This window comes from Cetorhinus maximus, chromosome 9, assembly GCF_964194155.1.
Source record: "Cetorhinus maximus chromosome 9, sCetMax3.hap1.1, whole genome shotgun sequence".
Classification (NCBI taxonomy): Eukaryota; Metazoa; Chordata; class Chondrichthyes; order Lamniformes; family Cetorhinidae; genus Cetorhinus; species Cetorhinus maximus.
In genome coordinates, this window is record NC_135887.1 from 14342099 (window position 1) to 14359118 (window position 17020).

Genomic DNA, 17020 nt, shown 5'->3' on the forward strand with positions numbered 1-17020 from the left:
AAAAAGAAGGACTCGATGAGAAGGATGAACTACCCATGGTTAACAAAGGTGGTCAAGGGGAGTATCCACTCAAAAACTAAGGCATACAAATTGGCGAAAACTAATGGTAGGCCAGAAGATTGGGATTTTTTTAGGAACCAGCAGCGGATGACTAAAAAGCTAATAAAGAGGGAGAAAATTGATTATGAAAGTAAATTGGTAAGAAATATAAAAACAAACAGCAAGAGCTTCTATGGGTATATAAAAAGAAAGAGAGTGGCTAAAGTGAGTGTGGGACCCTTGGAGGATTCAACTGGAGAATTGATAACGGGAAACAGGGAAATGGCAGATGATTTAAACCCATATTTTGCATCGGTCCCCACTGTGGAGGACACTACATAAACATCCTAAAGATATCAGATAAGCAAGGAGCTAATGGGAGGAAAGATCTTGTAACAGTCTCTATCACAAGGGACAAAGTATTTGACAAACTAATGGGACTAAAGGCAGACAAGTCGCCAGGACCTGATGGCCTGCTTCCAAGGGTTTTAAAGGAAGTGGTTGCAAAGATAGTGGAGGCATTGGTCAAAATATTCTAGAACTCACTGGATTCTGAGGCTGGAGAGGGGGGTGGTCCCAGTGGATTGGAAAACCATTTATGTGATGCCCCTGTTCAAGAAGTGAGGGAGACAAGAAACAAGAAACTATAGACCAGTCAGCCTAACATCTGTCATTGGGGAAAATGCTAGAGTCCATTATTAAGGAAGAAATAGCAGGACATTTAGAAAAACGTAACACAACCAACCAGAGTCAACTGGTTTTGTGAAAGGGAAATCATGTTTGACAAATTTTCTAGAGTTCTTTGAGGATATAACAAGCAGAGTTGATAAAGGGGAAACCGGTAGATGTAGTGTATTTGGATTTCCCGAAGGCTAATCTGAGATTAGACAGGCTTCGATAAGGTGCCACATAAAAGGTTATTGCACAAGATGGGAGCTCACAGTATTAGGGGTAATGTATTAGCGGGGATTGAGGATTGGTTAACACACAGAAGACAGAGAATTGGGATTAACGGGTCTTTTTCAGGCTGGAAAGATGTAACTAGTGGAGTGCCACAAGGATCAGCCCCAGGGCCTCAATTATTTACCATCTATATTAATGACTTGGAGGAAGGGGCAGAGTGTAATATATCCAAATTGTCTGGCGATACAAAAATAGGTGGGAGGTTATGTTGTGATGAGGACATAAGGAATCTGCAAGGCGATATAGATAGGTTGTGTGAGTGAGCAAAATCTTGGCAGATGGATTTTAATGTAGGAAAATGTGAGGTCATGCACTTTGGTAGGAAGAATCAAAAGGCAGACTATTATTTAAATGGAGCGCGACTCCAAAAAAGTGCAACACAGAGGGATCTGGGTGTTCTTGTGCATGAAACACAAAAAGTTAGCATGCAGATGCAGCAAGTAATTAAGAAGGCAAATGGAATTTTGGCCTGTATTGCTAGGGGGTTGGAGTTTAAAAATAGGGAAGTCTTGTAACAACGGTACAGGGTGTTGGTGAGGCCACACCTGGATTACTGTGTGCAGTTTTGGTCCCCATATTTAAGAAAGGATATACTGGCATTGGAGGTTGTTCAAAAGAGATTCACTAGGCTGATTCCTGGGATGAAGGGGTTGACTTATGAAGAACAGCTAAACAGGTTAGGCGTTTATTCATGAGAATTTACAAGAATGAGGAGAGATCTTAATGAAACATACAAGTTTCTGAAGGGGCTTGACAGGGTAGATGTTGAGAAGATGCTTCCACTAGTGGGGGAATCTCGAACTAGATGAAATAGTTACAGAATAAGGGGACAATCATTTAAAACTGAGATGTGAAGGAATTTCTTCTCTCAGAGAATAGTGAATGTCTGGAATTCTCTACCCTAGAGGGTTGTGGAGGCTAGATCACTGAAAGTATTTAAAGAGGAGGTAGGTAGATTTTTGAAATATCCAGGAGTTGGGGGCTATGAGGAGCTGGCACGGAAGAGGAGTTGAGGCCTGAGGCAAATCCGCCATGATCTTATTGAATGGCGGGGCATGCTTGAGGGGCCGAATGGCCTACTCCTGCTCCTATTTCTTATGTTCTTATGATCCAATGGCATTACCATCGCTGACTCCCCCACTATCAATATCCTGGGGTATCCATCAGTTACCAATGAGCAGTAACTGAACTGGGCGAGCCATATAAATACTGTGGCTACAAGAGCAGGTCAGAGGCTAGGAATCCTGTGGCGAGTAACTCACTTCCTGACGCCTTAAAGCCTGTCCACCATCTACAAGGCACAAACCAGAAGTGTGATGGATGCTTGGTTGGGTGCAGCTCCAACAGCATTCAAATTTCCGCACCATCCAGGACAATCCAGTCCACTTCATTGGCATCCCATCCAGCACCTTAAATATTCACTCCCTCCACCACTGAAGCACAGTCTCAGCAGTGTATAATATCTACAAGATGCACTGCAACAACTCACCCTTCGTCAGCACCTTCCAAACCTGCGATCCCTACACAGGTAGAAGGACAAGCGGAGCAGATGCACGGGAACATCACCACTTTCAAATTCCCCTCCAAGCCACACGCCATCCTAACTTGGAACTATATCACCGTTCCTTCATGGCTGCAGGGCCAAAACCTTGGAACTCCCTCGCTAACAGCACTTGTGGGTGCACCTACACCACAGGGACTGTAGCAATTCAAGAAGGCAGCTCATCATCACCTTCTCAATGTCAATTAAGGATGGAAAATAGATGCTGGCCTACATCCCGTGAATGAATAAAAGAAAACCTCTACTGCAAGTTTCGATTAAGGAAGATATAAATGAACCACTTTCCTGGTGGTTTACCCTTCAGGCTCACTTGTGAGTACCTGAGAGTAGCCCAGGGGAATTCTACCCCCAGCTCGCAAGTCCTTGTATTAAAAAAAAATCTAATTTCTTTTACACTTTCAAGGAGCAGTGCAGACTTTATTTTATTTTCTATTCATTTACAGTTGAAATTCTAACACTTCAGTTCAGCAAAAGAAAAATGCTCATTGCTGGCGCATATAATTTAATTGATTTAAAGTGAAGTGTTGTGCTCTGGTTGCCTCTCGAGCACCATAGGTTTCATGTGGCAGGGATGTTTTGTAGCAACTGTTGGCCTGATCCTGTCTCCCAAAAACTACTGTTTTTTATTTTCAGGGTAGGTGGGGGCTTGGGGTAGGTTTTGGTGTTGGAGTTGGAGAGAAATTCCATGAGAAAGTGATATGAAAAGAAGGAAGGTCTTGCATTTATATACACCCTTTCACAACATCAGGATATTGTCCACAACACATTACAGTCATGAAGTACTTAAGTGTAGTCACCCTTGTAGTGTAGGAAACATGGCAGCCAACTTGCACACAGCAAGCTCCCCCACCCAGCAATGTGACAATGATCAGATAATCTGTTTTTGTGATGTTTTTGAGGGATAAATATTGGTCAGGTCACCAGGGATAACTCTTCTGTTTCTCTTCAAAATAGTTCCATGGGATCTTTTGCATCCACCTGAGGGCAGGCAGGGCCTTGGCTGAACATCTCACCTGAAAGATGGCATCTCCGACAGTGTAGCAATCCCTCAGTACTTTTCTGGATTTCAGATGAGCTGGCTTGAAGGGCCAAATATCCTTTCCTCACTCTAGATTCTACGATGTAATGCTGGCAGAAAATCATTTTCTTTAAGTTATGGAGCAATGGGGAGATACCTTAAATTCTTTTGGGGGAGGTGGTGGCATAGTGGTATTGTCACTGGACTAATATTCCAGAGACCCAGAGAAATGCTCTGGGAACCCAGGTTCGAATACCACCACAGCAGCTGGAATTTGAATTCAATAAAAATCTGAAATTAAAAGCCTAATGATGACCCTGAAACCATTGTCGATTGTCGTAAAAACCCATCTGGTTCACTTTGGGGAAGGAAATCTACCACCCTTACCTGGTCTGGCCTACATGTGACTCCGAACCCACAGCAACGTGGTTGAATCTTAAATGCTCTCTGAACAAGGGCATTTAGGGATGGGCAATAAATGCAGGTCTAGCCAGCGATGCCCACATCCCATGAATGAATAAAAACAAACCCAAGTTCCCCCCTCCACAGAGGCAAAGAGTTGTGTGGTAATGATGTTATCAGGTGCTTCTTATTGCACAGTTCTTATTGCATCAACATTGGTAAAACTAGTTGTTCTCTCAGATGCTGATGGTGCAGGGCTCATAGAGGCCAGCGTTCACCGCCATGAGAGAAAGCAAAAACAAACTACCCTCACCCCACCGGAGTTCCACCATCTGCACATTGACCAAGAAGAAGCATTAATCTGGTGAGGAGGGGGGCACATGAGATGGATACAAAATTCTGTCCAAGCTTATTGAACAAAGCTGCCTTGATGGTTTAGTAGATGGAGACAGCGTCACGGTACCAGACCAGAAGGTTCCAAGTTCAGTTCACCAATCAGTTGTGATATGATTTCCGCTGTGGTTCTATAATGGACTGCAACATCTCCGGGCCAGAGGGACAAAAGTGATTAGTGCTTTTGTTTGTTATCTATCTGCGACTCCTGTCATGGTTGAGTGAAGGTCAGTTGATGGTGGGTTGTGATTGTGATTTCCTCTGTAATTAAAAAATCAGAATGATGCTGCCGATCTAGGGGAGTCTACATGTGAAAGATGGCCACTTGATGGCGAGGATGGCAATAGTAGAGTTGCCAACTCTGGTTGGGCATGTCCCTGGAGTTTACGTCTCATGATTCCTTGCTTCCAGCTGCCGCATACCCGCCACTGGCTACCCTACAAGATCTTCCCACACCAATCGGAAAATGATTGGACTCTTTGTAACCCAGTTGGATAATTATTACTATGGGCTAAACAAACTTTTATCCCGCCTCCAATATTTTGATAACTAATAAACTAAAGTATTGAAAGAAAATGGAAGAAACAAACCAAAGACGTTTCTCCAGGTTGTTGTTTTGCTTTGTCCTGGAGATGTATCTATAATCCCTGGGGAAACCAGAACCATCCTGTAGAGGTGGGAAACCTAGGCAACAGGCGCCTAGGGTTGCCAACTGTGATTAAATGTACTCCTGGAGGTTTCATTACATGACTTGCCCCCATGCTCTAGTCATCATTAGTCGGCCATCCATCCTTGTGATGTACTGCCTTCCTATGCCAATTGGAAAGCAAAAAGACTCATTACCCAACTGTATGATGCTTGACTGTTAGCCAAACAGCAATTTTCCCCCCATTTTCAATATTTTTATATCTAGTAAAGGGAAACATTCAAAGAGAATTACGAAAGGAAATCTTTTTTTAAATGTCACAATGATTTTTCTCCAGGATTACACACACCAGTGCCTTGGAGATTGATCTTCAATTCCTGGAGACTCCAGGCCAATCCTGGAGGGTTGGCAACCCCTACGACCATAAACTCCAGGGCAGCTAAGGGAGGAAAATTGCCCCTCAAAATAAATTTTAAAACAGTCAACATATGAAAAGGGAAGGCGAGGGTGTTGCTTTTTAAAAAAAAAAAAATTACAGTTGGCAAACCCGTATACAGTTTTCAGACTCTACATATGCATTTTTCTTTTCAGCTTGGGGTATGTGCCAGAGCAATGGAAGATGTTTGAATAATGTGCTCGTGGTGGTTGCGAGAATGTAGAGTCATTGTGTGTTGGCACCAGACCAAGTGGCTTCCTGGAAGAGGAGGTTGAACTGCTGACATGTCTGGTGTGTACTACAGCAGGCCGGGGGTGGGAGGAGACGGACTCCAAATGATTACTGTATTTGTCAAACTGAAAGTACAAGGGATTCCTGTTGTCACGTGAACCAGGGTGAGGAGCCCGAGCTATTTAAAAAGGAAATGCAGTCTTTCGTTTCTTTGTGATTTCTCTGACTGCTAAATTTTCTTTTACTTTTTTCAAACAGACAGCTCCTTTCCTATGTAGCATCACCCCATTAGTCCCCCACCCACTGCCCCCCACCCCCGTCCCCCTCCCCCCCCCCCCCCCCCCCCCCCCCCCACTCCTTCCCCCACTACCCTTTTCCATCAGCCCCATTGTATGTTGTAGTTGGTGAATTTGCTGATATGTTTGCCCAGCAGCTGTTTGAGCCTGTCTCAAGTAGCTGTTACCTGAGTGCTGGGCATTAAGTGACAGCCATCTGGTCTCGATATTGCGCTGGCTTGATGTAGATTTTAAAGCAGGTAACTGCAGCTTGGGGCCCCTTTCTCTCTCTCTCTCTCTCTCGGAAGCCAAGTACAGTACAGAATCCCAGCCAGGAGCAACTAAGATCATTGATCTGAATGGCTCAGCGTTATGATCATATATGCCTGTCTCTTTATGGGGTATGTGGAACATTCCTTGTTGCAGTCCTACTCTGGCCCCCTCCCACAACTCTTTCTCCGGTACATCGATGATTACTTCGGTGCTGCTTCATGCTCTCGTCGGGACCTGGAAAAATTTATTAATTTTGCTTCCAATTTCCACCCCTCCATCATTTTCACATGGTCCATCTCTGACACTTCCCTTCCCTTCCTTGACCTCTCTGTCTCAATTTCTGGTGATAGACTGTCCACCAATATCCATTAGAAGCCTACCGACTCCCACAGCTACCTCGACTACAGCTCCTCACACCCCGCTTCCTGTAAGGACTCCATCCCATTCTCTCAGTTCCTTCGCTTCCGTCGCATCTGTTCTGATGATGTCACTTTCAAAAACAGTTCCTCTGACATGTCCTCCTTCTTCCTTAACCGAGGTTTTCCACCCATGGTGGTTGACAGGGCCCTCAACCGTGTCCGGCCCATCTCCCGCGCATCCGCCCTCATGCCTTCTCCTCCCTCCCAGAAACATGATAGGGTCCCCCTTGTCCTCATTTATCACCCCACCAGCCTCCGCATTCAAAGGATCATCCTCCGCCATTTCCGCCAACTCCAGCATGATGCCACCACCAAACACATCTTCCCTTCACCCCCCTGGTGGCATTCCGTAGGGATCGTTCCCTCCGTGACACACTGGTCCACTACTCCTCAACCCCCTCCCACGGCACCTTCCCATGCAACCGCAGAAGATGCAACACCTGCCCCTTCACTTCCTCTCTCCTCACTGTCCAAGGGCCCAAAGACTCCTTTCAAGTGAAGCAGCATTTCACTTGCAATTCCCTCAACTTAGTCTACTGCATTCATTGCTCCCAATGCAGTTTCCTCTACATTGGAGAGACCAAACGCAGACAGGGTGACCGCTTTGCAGAACACCTTCGGTCTGTCCGCAAGCATTACCCAGACCTCCCTGTCGCTTGCCATTTCAACACTCCACCCTGCTCTCATGCCCACATGTCTGTCCTTGGCTTGCTGCATTGTTCCAGTGAAGCTCAACGCAAACTGGAGGAACAGCACCTCATCTTCCGACTAGGCACTTTACAGCCTTCCGGACTGACTATTGAGTTCAACAATTTTAGATCATGAACTCTCTCCTCCATCCCCACCCCCTTTCCATTTCTTCCCCCTCCTTTTTGTTTTTTCCAATAATTTATATAGATTTTTCTTTTCCCACCTATTTCCATTATTTTTAAATGTATTTCCATCCATTGTTTTATCTCTACCTTTTAGCCTTTTTAGTCTTCCTTCATCCCACCCCACCCCCACTAGGACTATCTGTACCTTGCTTGTCCTGCTTTCTACCCTTAATTAGCACATTCCTTTAGATAATATCACTACCTTCAACACCTCTTTATCCTTTTGTCTGTGACATCTTTTGGTTATCTCCACTTATTAGTGGCTTCTTGTCCCAACAGCCCCCCCCCCCCCCCCCCCCCCCCCCCACCACCACCACCACCACCGAATCAGCTTATATTTCACCCCTTTCCTATTTTTACTTAGTTCTGTTGAAGGGTCATGAGGACTCGAAACGTCAACTGTGCTCTTCTCTGCTGATGCTGCCAGACCGGCTGAGTTTTTCCAGGTATTTCTGTTTCTGTTTTTGTTATGATCATATAATGCCATTTGCTCTTCAAACTTGGGCCTGTCTGCATCCTCTTTTTAAGTGGCTCAGGCGTCTTCTCCACGGCTCACATGATAGCAGGATTCCCTTGTATTTTGTATTTGCTATTCAGGGATTGTGTTTTAAATTGATATAAATAAACTTAAGTTGTACAGCCCAAACGGTATCGTCATCAGCTCCAAATCTTAAGTTGAATGAAGGAAGTTGGGGGCGGGTGATTTTTGGGTTTTCCTCTTGACAAATAAAACATTAGAAATCAAGATGACTCAGAGGGAGCTCAAACAAGGGTCTGATTTCCGGTTTCTGGAACATTTTACTTTTTTTTTTCTTGAACAATGTTCTATTCAGTATTGAACTTTCCCAAATGATGCAGTAGCTAATGGCACAGTGCATTGTGGCAGTCCCATGTCTGCAACAACGCCCTTTCAGCTGCTAGGTAGCGGAAACTCTGCCAGGGATCCTGCTTTAGGTTGCTATCTGTTAGGACTTCCTTTGGATCACTGTTGAGAACCAGATGAGGCAGACTTGGCACCGATGGCTCTGCCGGTGAGTGGTGTGCGTGAGAGGAATGGCCAATCAGGCCAAATGTCTGAGACGTGTCGGTGCTGATTATCTCTCGAGGGAGGAAGAATGAGAAAGGAATTAAATTCACACAATGTCTTTCAAGTCTTCGCGATGCTCCAAAGCATTTTATAATTCATACATTATTTTTGAATTATGAACACTATTTTGTAGATTAACATGGCAGCATAGCAAGCTCCCACAAACAACAAGCAGGCAATTTACAAGTTAATTTGTTTTTGGTGATGTTATTTGTGGGGTAATTTTTGGCCAGCGTACCAAGGGAATTCCTCAGCTTCTCTTCTAATAGTTCTATGGGATCTTTTACATCTGAACAGGTGAACAATGCCTCAGCTTAACATGTCTTGTGAAAGACCGTAACTCCAGCCATGCTGCAGTCCTCTCCGTATGCTACTGAAATGTCAGCCTAGATTATGTACTCCAGTTCTGGAGGAGGGCTTGAACCCATGACTCTCTGGCTCTGAGGCAAGATTGCTACCACTTAGGCAAGGCTGACAAAGATGCATGTTTTGAAGATCATGTCCAGTGTTCAAACAAGTGGCTTTGACATCCTCTTAAGAACCAAAGGATGCTGAAAGATTTCAAAGAAAAGCGATGAAGAGGATTTTAGGCCTCAAGGAGATGAAGTTGTAGAAATAGTGAAGCAACTGAACTTGTTGGAGAAAAGACTGAAGTGTTGGTAATACCGGCCTTCAAAATAATGAAAAGTGTTTGAGAGAAAAATAAATGGGTATATTTTGGACAATGAACATAGGATAAAATTGACATTGAATTCACAAGCCTCAAGCAAGGCTCAAGTCTGCCCCCCTCTCCAACACCCTGCAGGATATGTGGGAATGTGGAACAATATACTGGCCCAAACAGCACCTTTTAAAAGGAGATTTGATACCTTTTGAGAATGGGATTCAAGGTTCCCTAAATATTTAACCAGAGTATTTCATTTGTTTTTTCAGGGAAGGTCAGACAAGGAAATTAGTTTGCCTTAAGGTAGGATATCAACATTTGAGATGTGAAGCCTACAATGGAACGATAAAGACGTCGTCTCTAGACAGTCAGGTTGTGAAAGCTGAATGAATTTTCTCACGTCCTTAAAGCCTGGATGGGGATGACAGTTTTTAAGAATGTGTAACCGGAACAAATTCTTTCACCATTCTTCTGAAATTATCCCATTTACGCAAATCAAAATTGGTAAGGGAATGGGGAGCACACCTGCGTTTTAGAAGTTTATTTTTGTCGAGTTTGAACAGGCTCTGAAATTCAGTTAATTATGTCTGGGGGATGCATGAGGGACATATCAAATGGTTAGGTTTGCACAGGCTGATGCACTTTAATAACAGTGTTTGAAACTATGTCAGACTTTGGGCATCTCCTGGACACATAGGAGATAATATCAATAACAATTGAAGCTGTTAATGTGTATGATGAAGAAAGCCAGCGAATAGCGAATGTTAACCCTTGTTACGATTGTGAGACAGTATCATAATCCAAGGAGTCAGGATGAGGCCAAGAATTGGGAGATGAAAGGTTCAACAGCAAGCAAGCTCACATTAGCCCAGCCCCCACTTCCCTACGATTAGATCACAGCCTTGAAATTGCCCTGTAAAAGCTTGTTTTTGAGATGTGTACTGGTTTAATTTGATGGGAAATTTTATTTGGTTTCAGTGACTACAGCAGCTGCTGCTACTGCACGCAGTGTTCTTGATGTGTGCTGACACCCACTCGGGAATCTGGCATTACTGCAACAAAGTTTATTTATAAATGACATGAAGCAGATCCATGGGAAAGTTTTTGTGTCAAGTTTGTATTCTGAATCCTTATTGTTGGAATGTTGGATTTGAAGATTTGTGCATTAACTTTACTCTGTAATAAGTAAAGCCGAGAATCGTAGAATGGTGCAACAACGTGCATTTATGTAGCGCCTTTGGATGTATTAAAATGCCCCATGGCACTTCCCAGCAGCAATTATCAAACCAAAATTTGACACTGAGCCACATAAGGAAGATATTAGGGCAGATGACCAAAAGCTTGGTCAAAGAGAAAGGAGGAAAACTGACCTGGTCAGCTCGAGGTGCAAGGGCAGATATCCTTGCGGTTGCATATCTGGGAGGTTCAAGCCTTGTGGAGTGCTGGGTCTTGAGATGTGACTTATAGCAATAATTAGCTTTTTGAAAATTGTGATTATACTAAGACAGCAGGAGTAAACATGCAATCTGAAGCCATCAAGGAGCCCCATCTGTTAGAACGGCAGATGGAAGTTCCTTGGATTCTAATTTTACTAGTCAGCCCTGTCTTTCCTTAAATTAACAGGCAGCCATGCAGCGCTTGTATTTTTGTAAACTAGTTTAGCAGCACTTGTAACATTTAACAGTGATTTCACTACCGCGAATTGTAATCTCTTGAGTCCGTAAACTAGACGTTGAGACAAGTTGTTTTGTAAAACTTTCAACTGAATATAATGGAAGTTTGGGAATATTTTCAAAATTTAGAAAGATAGATGCACAACTTGTCATCCATGATTCCTTGAGTTTCCTACATTTCAGGATTAATTCAGTTTAATCTCAACCCTTGACAATATTGAGGGCTGTCTCCATTCACTGCTTACCGAGGTCTGGTGCAGGGAGAGTTCCATTTTAGATAATCTGGTTTCAATCTTTCGTTGTCTGCATCATTGTGCCTATGATTGAACATGAAGCTTTGGGTAAAAACAAAAAGCTAAAAGCTACTGCGGATGCTGGAAATCCAAAACAAAATAAAAACAGAATTACCTGAAGCTTTGGGTCTGTTTTGGCTTTGAAAGACTTTTTAAAAATGTTGCCTAATGTCGTATTTTATGTACTGCCAAGCTGTGGAAAGTTGAACAATAGCATGACTTTGCCCAGTGGCTCAGTAAACTATGCCAAGCAAGCCAGAAAGTCCGTGGGTTCCATTCTCGGGCATCAGAAACTGAGATTGTTGGGGCATTGTCATGGATTAAGGAATGGAAGATTGGCCAAGATTGCTATTCCAATTATTACCTAGTGATTCCTGCTGAAGGTGCATGTATTTGGATGTTGGCTGAGTATGTAATTGTGCTTACCTGTGATGATGTCCCATGACTGGCTGAATATTCTGCCAACCCTCTCTGTTGATACTTTCGCTCAAAGAAGGATCTCTTGGGCATTGTTCAAAGAACAGCCACTGCCTTCCCAGTGCCATCTTTCAAATGAGACAACAAGCCAATGCCCTTTCTACCTGCTCAGGTAAACATAAAATAACTCACGGACGGTTCAAAGGAGAACAGAGAATATTCTCGGCACCCCTAGCCAACATTCCTCTCGAACCAAAGCCACCAAGAGCACATTATCTGGTTACTGATCATTTGGTGTTTGTAGGATTTTGCTGTTGTGTGTTCCCAAATGACAATAGTGATTCCACTTCAAAAGTAATTCACTGGTTATAGAATGCTTTGTGATGTCCTGTGATGCTGTATAAACAGAAGCTCTTCTCTACAAATGAGTTAGCAGCTTCAAAAGGTGTAAAAATAGATTGTGCTTTTTTTTTGTTCAAAATAAATGTCCCTGTTTCAAATTTAAATCCATTACCTAACTGACTGACTGACTCCTATGACAATACGGAGCGAGGTCCGTTAATCGAAAGTTTAACCCTCCCTGGGGGCTGTGATTAGGTTTTTCTTCCAAATAAGACGAAGTGTATTTTATTTATTTTAAATTGACTTTTGGTTAGTGCTGCTGGAATTTTTGAATCAGTCTAATTACTTCTGGGTTTTTACTGCTCTACACTTCACTGTGAAAATGTGAGAACTTTGTTTAGTGTTGATGATTACATCATGCGGTAACTCTCTTCTTTTAAATTGAGCTCAAGCCTGTACAAGTATTTTGTTTTTGTCACTGGAATTAGGATTTTTTTTTTTCTCTTCCCAGTTATCAATACAAGGGCCGGCCTTTTAACGTTCATTCAGCTCTATCCATTGGCTATGAATTCATCCAGTGGGTAGTGGTAGGGGTATCATAGTAGGCCTTATGCCCTGGAATAGGAGGGAAGAAATCAGCCAGAATTCCCACTCTTGTTTTCTATCCGATGATCCCTGCTGCAAGTGTGTATGCACGGATGTTAAGTGTAGACAAAATAAGGCTTAGTTCTGTTAATTCCAAGCAACAGAACGTTTTACTCATATTCCGCTATCCAGACTTACTGTGGAATCATGAGTACATGGGTGAGGTACTGGAGTGTGATTGAAAAGCATCATGATGTGAGGTATTATATATAACATCAATTTAAAAAAAAACATCGATTTATAGGGAGAAATGGTAAGTTTCCACTGATTCATGTGTTTACTTTGGTCCCAAACTGAAACTTGAATGTTGTGTGTGTGTTTGCAGTGGAAATAGAGCTATGGGGCATTTTGTGATCCAGTGGCCTTTTGATTGGAGCATGTTTCCATTGTGATCCCTGTGAAAATTGTGCTTATCATTGCTGTGGTTGCATTGATTGTGGGATGGGGGCAGCAGTGGAGGGTGCTGGGGAGAGGGACTATGTTTTGATCTTTATAGGGGACTTGAGGAACAGTCAGGACAAGAACAGTGTGAATAAAAAAATGAGACAGTTCGAAGAACTGTTAATGAAGTGGTTGCTACGTGTTGAGATGCAGCGTGTGGTTTAAAAAAAAATGAAGAGGTCACAGTTCCTTTATGATCGTGTCAGCTGCCATGTGCAGAATGAGTACACAGAGACGATGCAGAAGTTGGCAATCAATAATAGCATCAAAAATAATTAGAACATAAAGCAGAAACCCTCATTACACTTAAATGAACTTGTGTGTTGGTATATGTTAGAAGACTGCAGTTTGGTTGAAATACTCAACCCCCAGCCTCCTCCTATAATTAAGCTGCTGGTCTTTGATTTGAAGCTGAAGTGGCGACCAGTGTTGTGGTTGGTAACATTCAGGCTTGATTTGAAGATGGTGAAAGATAACATGTTTGGTCTTGGCTAGTTGTGTGATTTGGTGGGGATGGGGGTAACCAGGTTTGGCTTTTCACACTGGTCCACAGACACCTGAGAACCCCTCAGGTTATTCAAGACTGTGTTTACAGTCTGTCCTTGTGCAATATCTAAAGAATTCCATATTTTGATTTTTTTAAAAAAACTCATATTTATTAGCTTACTGGCATTCTACACCTGTTAACCTATACTAATAAAACACATCTCAGTAATCGTGCTACTTTCTTTTGGGTACCTGGCAGCATCTTCAAAGGCCTCCGAGAGGAGTGCCATTATTTTTAGAGGTTCCCATACGGGAAAGGTTTAAAAACCACTACAATGGAGAAGGTGGGGGGGAAGGAGGTGAATGCTTTTCTCAGGGAAAAAAAAACCTAGGAGTGAATTCAATTTTAGATGAATACAGTGAAATTGAATAATAATAATGGACTCTGTGTTTCTTGTAGTTAGTGAAAGAGGGATTGCAACCCAGAGGGTCAAAGTCTTGATTTGTACTTTCACAACATTTTCTGCTAAAGATAACCGGACAGTTTCATTTCTTCCTCTTACTCACACTCTTTCACACATTCTCTCTCTCTCTCTCTCTCTCTCTCTCACAGACACAGGACGAATTTAACCTTGTAACCCTGCCCTTCAGATTGTCTTCACTTTACTACTGGTGCAGCAGTCAGTTTTAATAGTACCCAGAAGACTGGCCCATGCTCAGATTAACTCCAGTAGAAGCCTTCTTTCATTCTGTTAAGGATATCTTGATTTGATTAAAGGTTGTATTTTTTATGGAGCGTGGAGAGGGTGGGGGGAGAATGGCCGGCTGTTTTTTGACTAGACTATGAAACAGCTTGCTGACCTGTTAACAGGTTAATGTGAACCTGCTGTTGCTGACCACATTGAGGAGTACTTTCAGTGTCTGTGAAGTTCTGGCCATTGGGCTTTTGGCTAGACAACTTCTATAGATAACTATTCCTATGATACACATTACAAAATGTGTCCTCTTCAATCAAATGATTTTAAGTTCGCAAGGCAAGTGCAAGTTCTTTTTAAAAAGAAACTAGCTGTATTGATTAGCAAGGGAGGGAGTTATACTGTAATCTGGAAGTTATTTGGTTTATGTGCACACTGGTATTAACAGCTATTCAAAACTGTGTTGCAAACAGTTGGCTCCACATGACGCATTCAGACAATCTGGTTCCTGGGCAGCGACAGCAAATGTTGCTGAATGAGACCCACAGCTAAAGCACAGAGGAGAGCAGATGGGAGTGACTCTTTCCCAAAGCTCATCGTCCTTTCATCCTTTGATGGGAGCGAGCTCCTGGCTGTAACCTGCCCTCTCCCGCCACCAATCCCGCTTGCAAAGTCACGAAGACGGAACTTAATCGTGAAATGTGAGGAATTAAGGGCTTCACTCTTAGTCCATAATGCAGGCACACCAGCGCATTGTGTTCCTATGATGTCTCCTTTGTAACTGAAAGTCCCTCAGTGTTATAATTTGCTGCTCATTCACTGAGAAAGGAAAGAATCTGGAACCAGTCTTTCCTTCACATAGGTTTATTGACATAACCCAGAGAACACATGCACAGATTCCCTTTTCCTCCCCACCCCGCAGGTGGAAACCATTTCTTATATATACTTGAGAATAATGCCCCAACCTTCCCCAATTAGTAACAGCTGCTCTCACTTACAACCAGAGCATGTACTTCATTGTAACTGAATTGCAACATTAGTGCTTGGCTCATTGGTAGCGCTGTCACCTCTGGTTCAGATGTAACCTAGGCTGACAGGCCAGCACAGTACCGAAGGATGGCCACAGTGCTATCTTTCACAGGAGAAGCTAAAGGGAGATCCTATCTCGCCTGTTCATGGAAACGTTAAAAGCTGTAGAGCTGGTATTCCGGAAGGACGAGATCAATGGCTTGAAGGTGGTCCTTCATTTGACACAGTCTCATGATTTGCTGCTTATTCCTTCTTGAATAAACCACATCTTACGATCTTTCTCGTCTGTTTGTTTCTAGACTTTAAAAAGGAAAGAGAAAGAATACGAGCACGAAATGGAACGCCTTGCAAGAGAAAAAATTGCCACCCAGCAACGTTTAGCAGATCTGAAGAATGAACTGAGCCAATGGATGGACATTCTTGAAGTGGATCGCATTCTCCGCCAAACCGTGCAACCGGAGGACGACCAGGCTTCTACCTCAACCGCATCCGGTAAGAGCTAGAATCATAAGAATAAAACTGCACAGGAAGAGGCCATTCAGCCTATCACTTCTATGTCGGGATTGCAAAGCAGCTAAAAGAAACCTTGCTTCCTTTCGAGGAGCTTGATCGGGTAAGGTGATTATCGACAATGTTAGAAATGCAGGTCCCTTTAAAAGTAAACCAGGACAAGTTTCAGGGTGAACTGAGAGTAGGTGATGCTCATTTGAAGCCTGTACTTAAGAGCTGGGTTTTTCCCTAGTAAAGGGAGTTTCTGCTTCTTGACAGGGAAAGAAGGTAAGAGACTGGTTTTTGTACTGGACTAGTTTAACAATAAAACAGTTGTGATACACAGAATGTCTTCTGCTGCCTGAGTTGGTAAATGGATATCTACTTATTAAACAATAATAACCAATTAGTTACCAGAGTAGCTATTGAGTAACCTAAAACAGCATACGCTGCAATTCCTTGTGTTTGAAATTTGGCGAGGAGCCTTTCCACATGGTGTTGCAGCAGTGCTACTAAATTCTTCTGGCTAGGGCTAGAGATTTGTTGAATAGACACTCCCAGTAATGTTGTTTCGCTCTGGAGTGATAGGATATGGTTTGTGTCTGCAACTCTTTACAAAGTGAGGAATAGGATGGTAAACTCCATCCTCCCATGCCCCCAGAGGGGAAGTAATTCTTGTAGGGAATGTGGGTTGGAGATGGGGCTGCAACATCGTAGGCCCAATTCTGCAAATGTTCCTCCTGATCACAGGAGCCAAGAATTTACCTTCTAACAGTAGCTGTGCTGCTGTGGGCTATTGACTAGTAGAAGCTAGGAGCTTCCTCACAGGAAGAAGAAAAGTAGCCAACTGGTTCTATTTTAATAAAACACTTTCACTTACTCAGAAGATAGGATAACCCTATGCAGGGTTATATACTTCACACAAGTCTGCTCCCACCTTATTTCATCTAGCCCTATCTGCATACCTTCTAGCCTTGGTTTCCAATGACGGCCCCTGTCTTTTCCCTGGCATGTAATAAGACTGAATTCCAGCTTAATCAATATCCCACGGTCGAACAGATCATAAGGGGAAGCCAAGTGGCAAATGGGGCAACAGGGGTATTGAGAGCCAGAGTTGAAGACAAGACAGGTCACTGGTGGCTCCTGTACGTTGATGGGAGACGGAGAGGCCTGCATTGTCTCTTGCAGCTATTTCCGAAAAAACGGAAAATTGCAAGGGAATATATTG

At 43.2% G+C, this 17020-nt stretch overlaps 1 protein-coding gene across 1 annotated transcript in view; it reads left to right on the forward strand.

The window, feature by feature from the left end:
• The window catches only part of mnta (MAX network transcriptional repressor a), a 115226-nt gene that overhangs the window by 91069 nt on the left and 7137 nt on the right, over nt 1-17020 (forward strand). The window contains exon 5 of the mRNA XM_078548102.1: nt 15603-15795. Coding sequence (XP_078404228.1) covers nt 15603-15795 — 193 coding nt within the window. The remainder of the gene's footprint in view (nt 1-15602; nt 15796-17020) is intronic.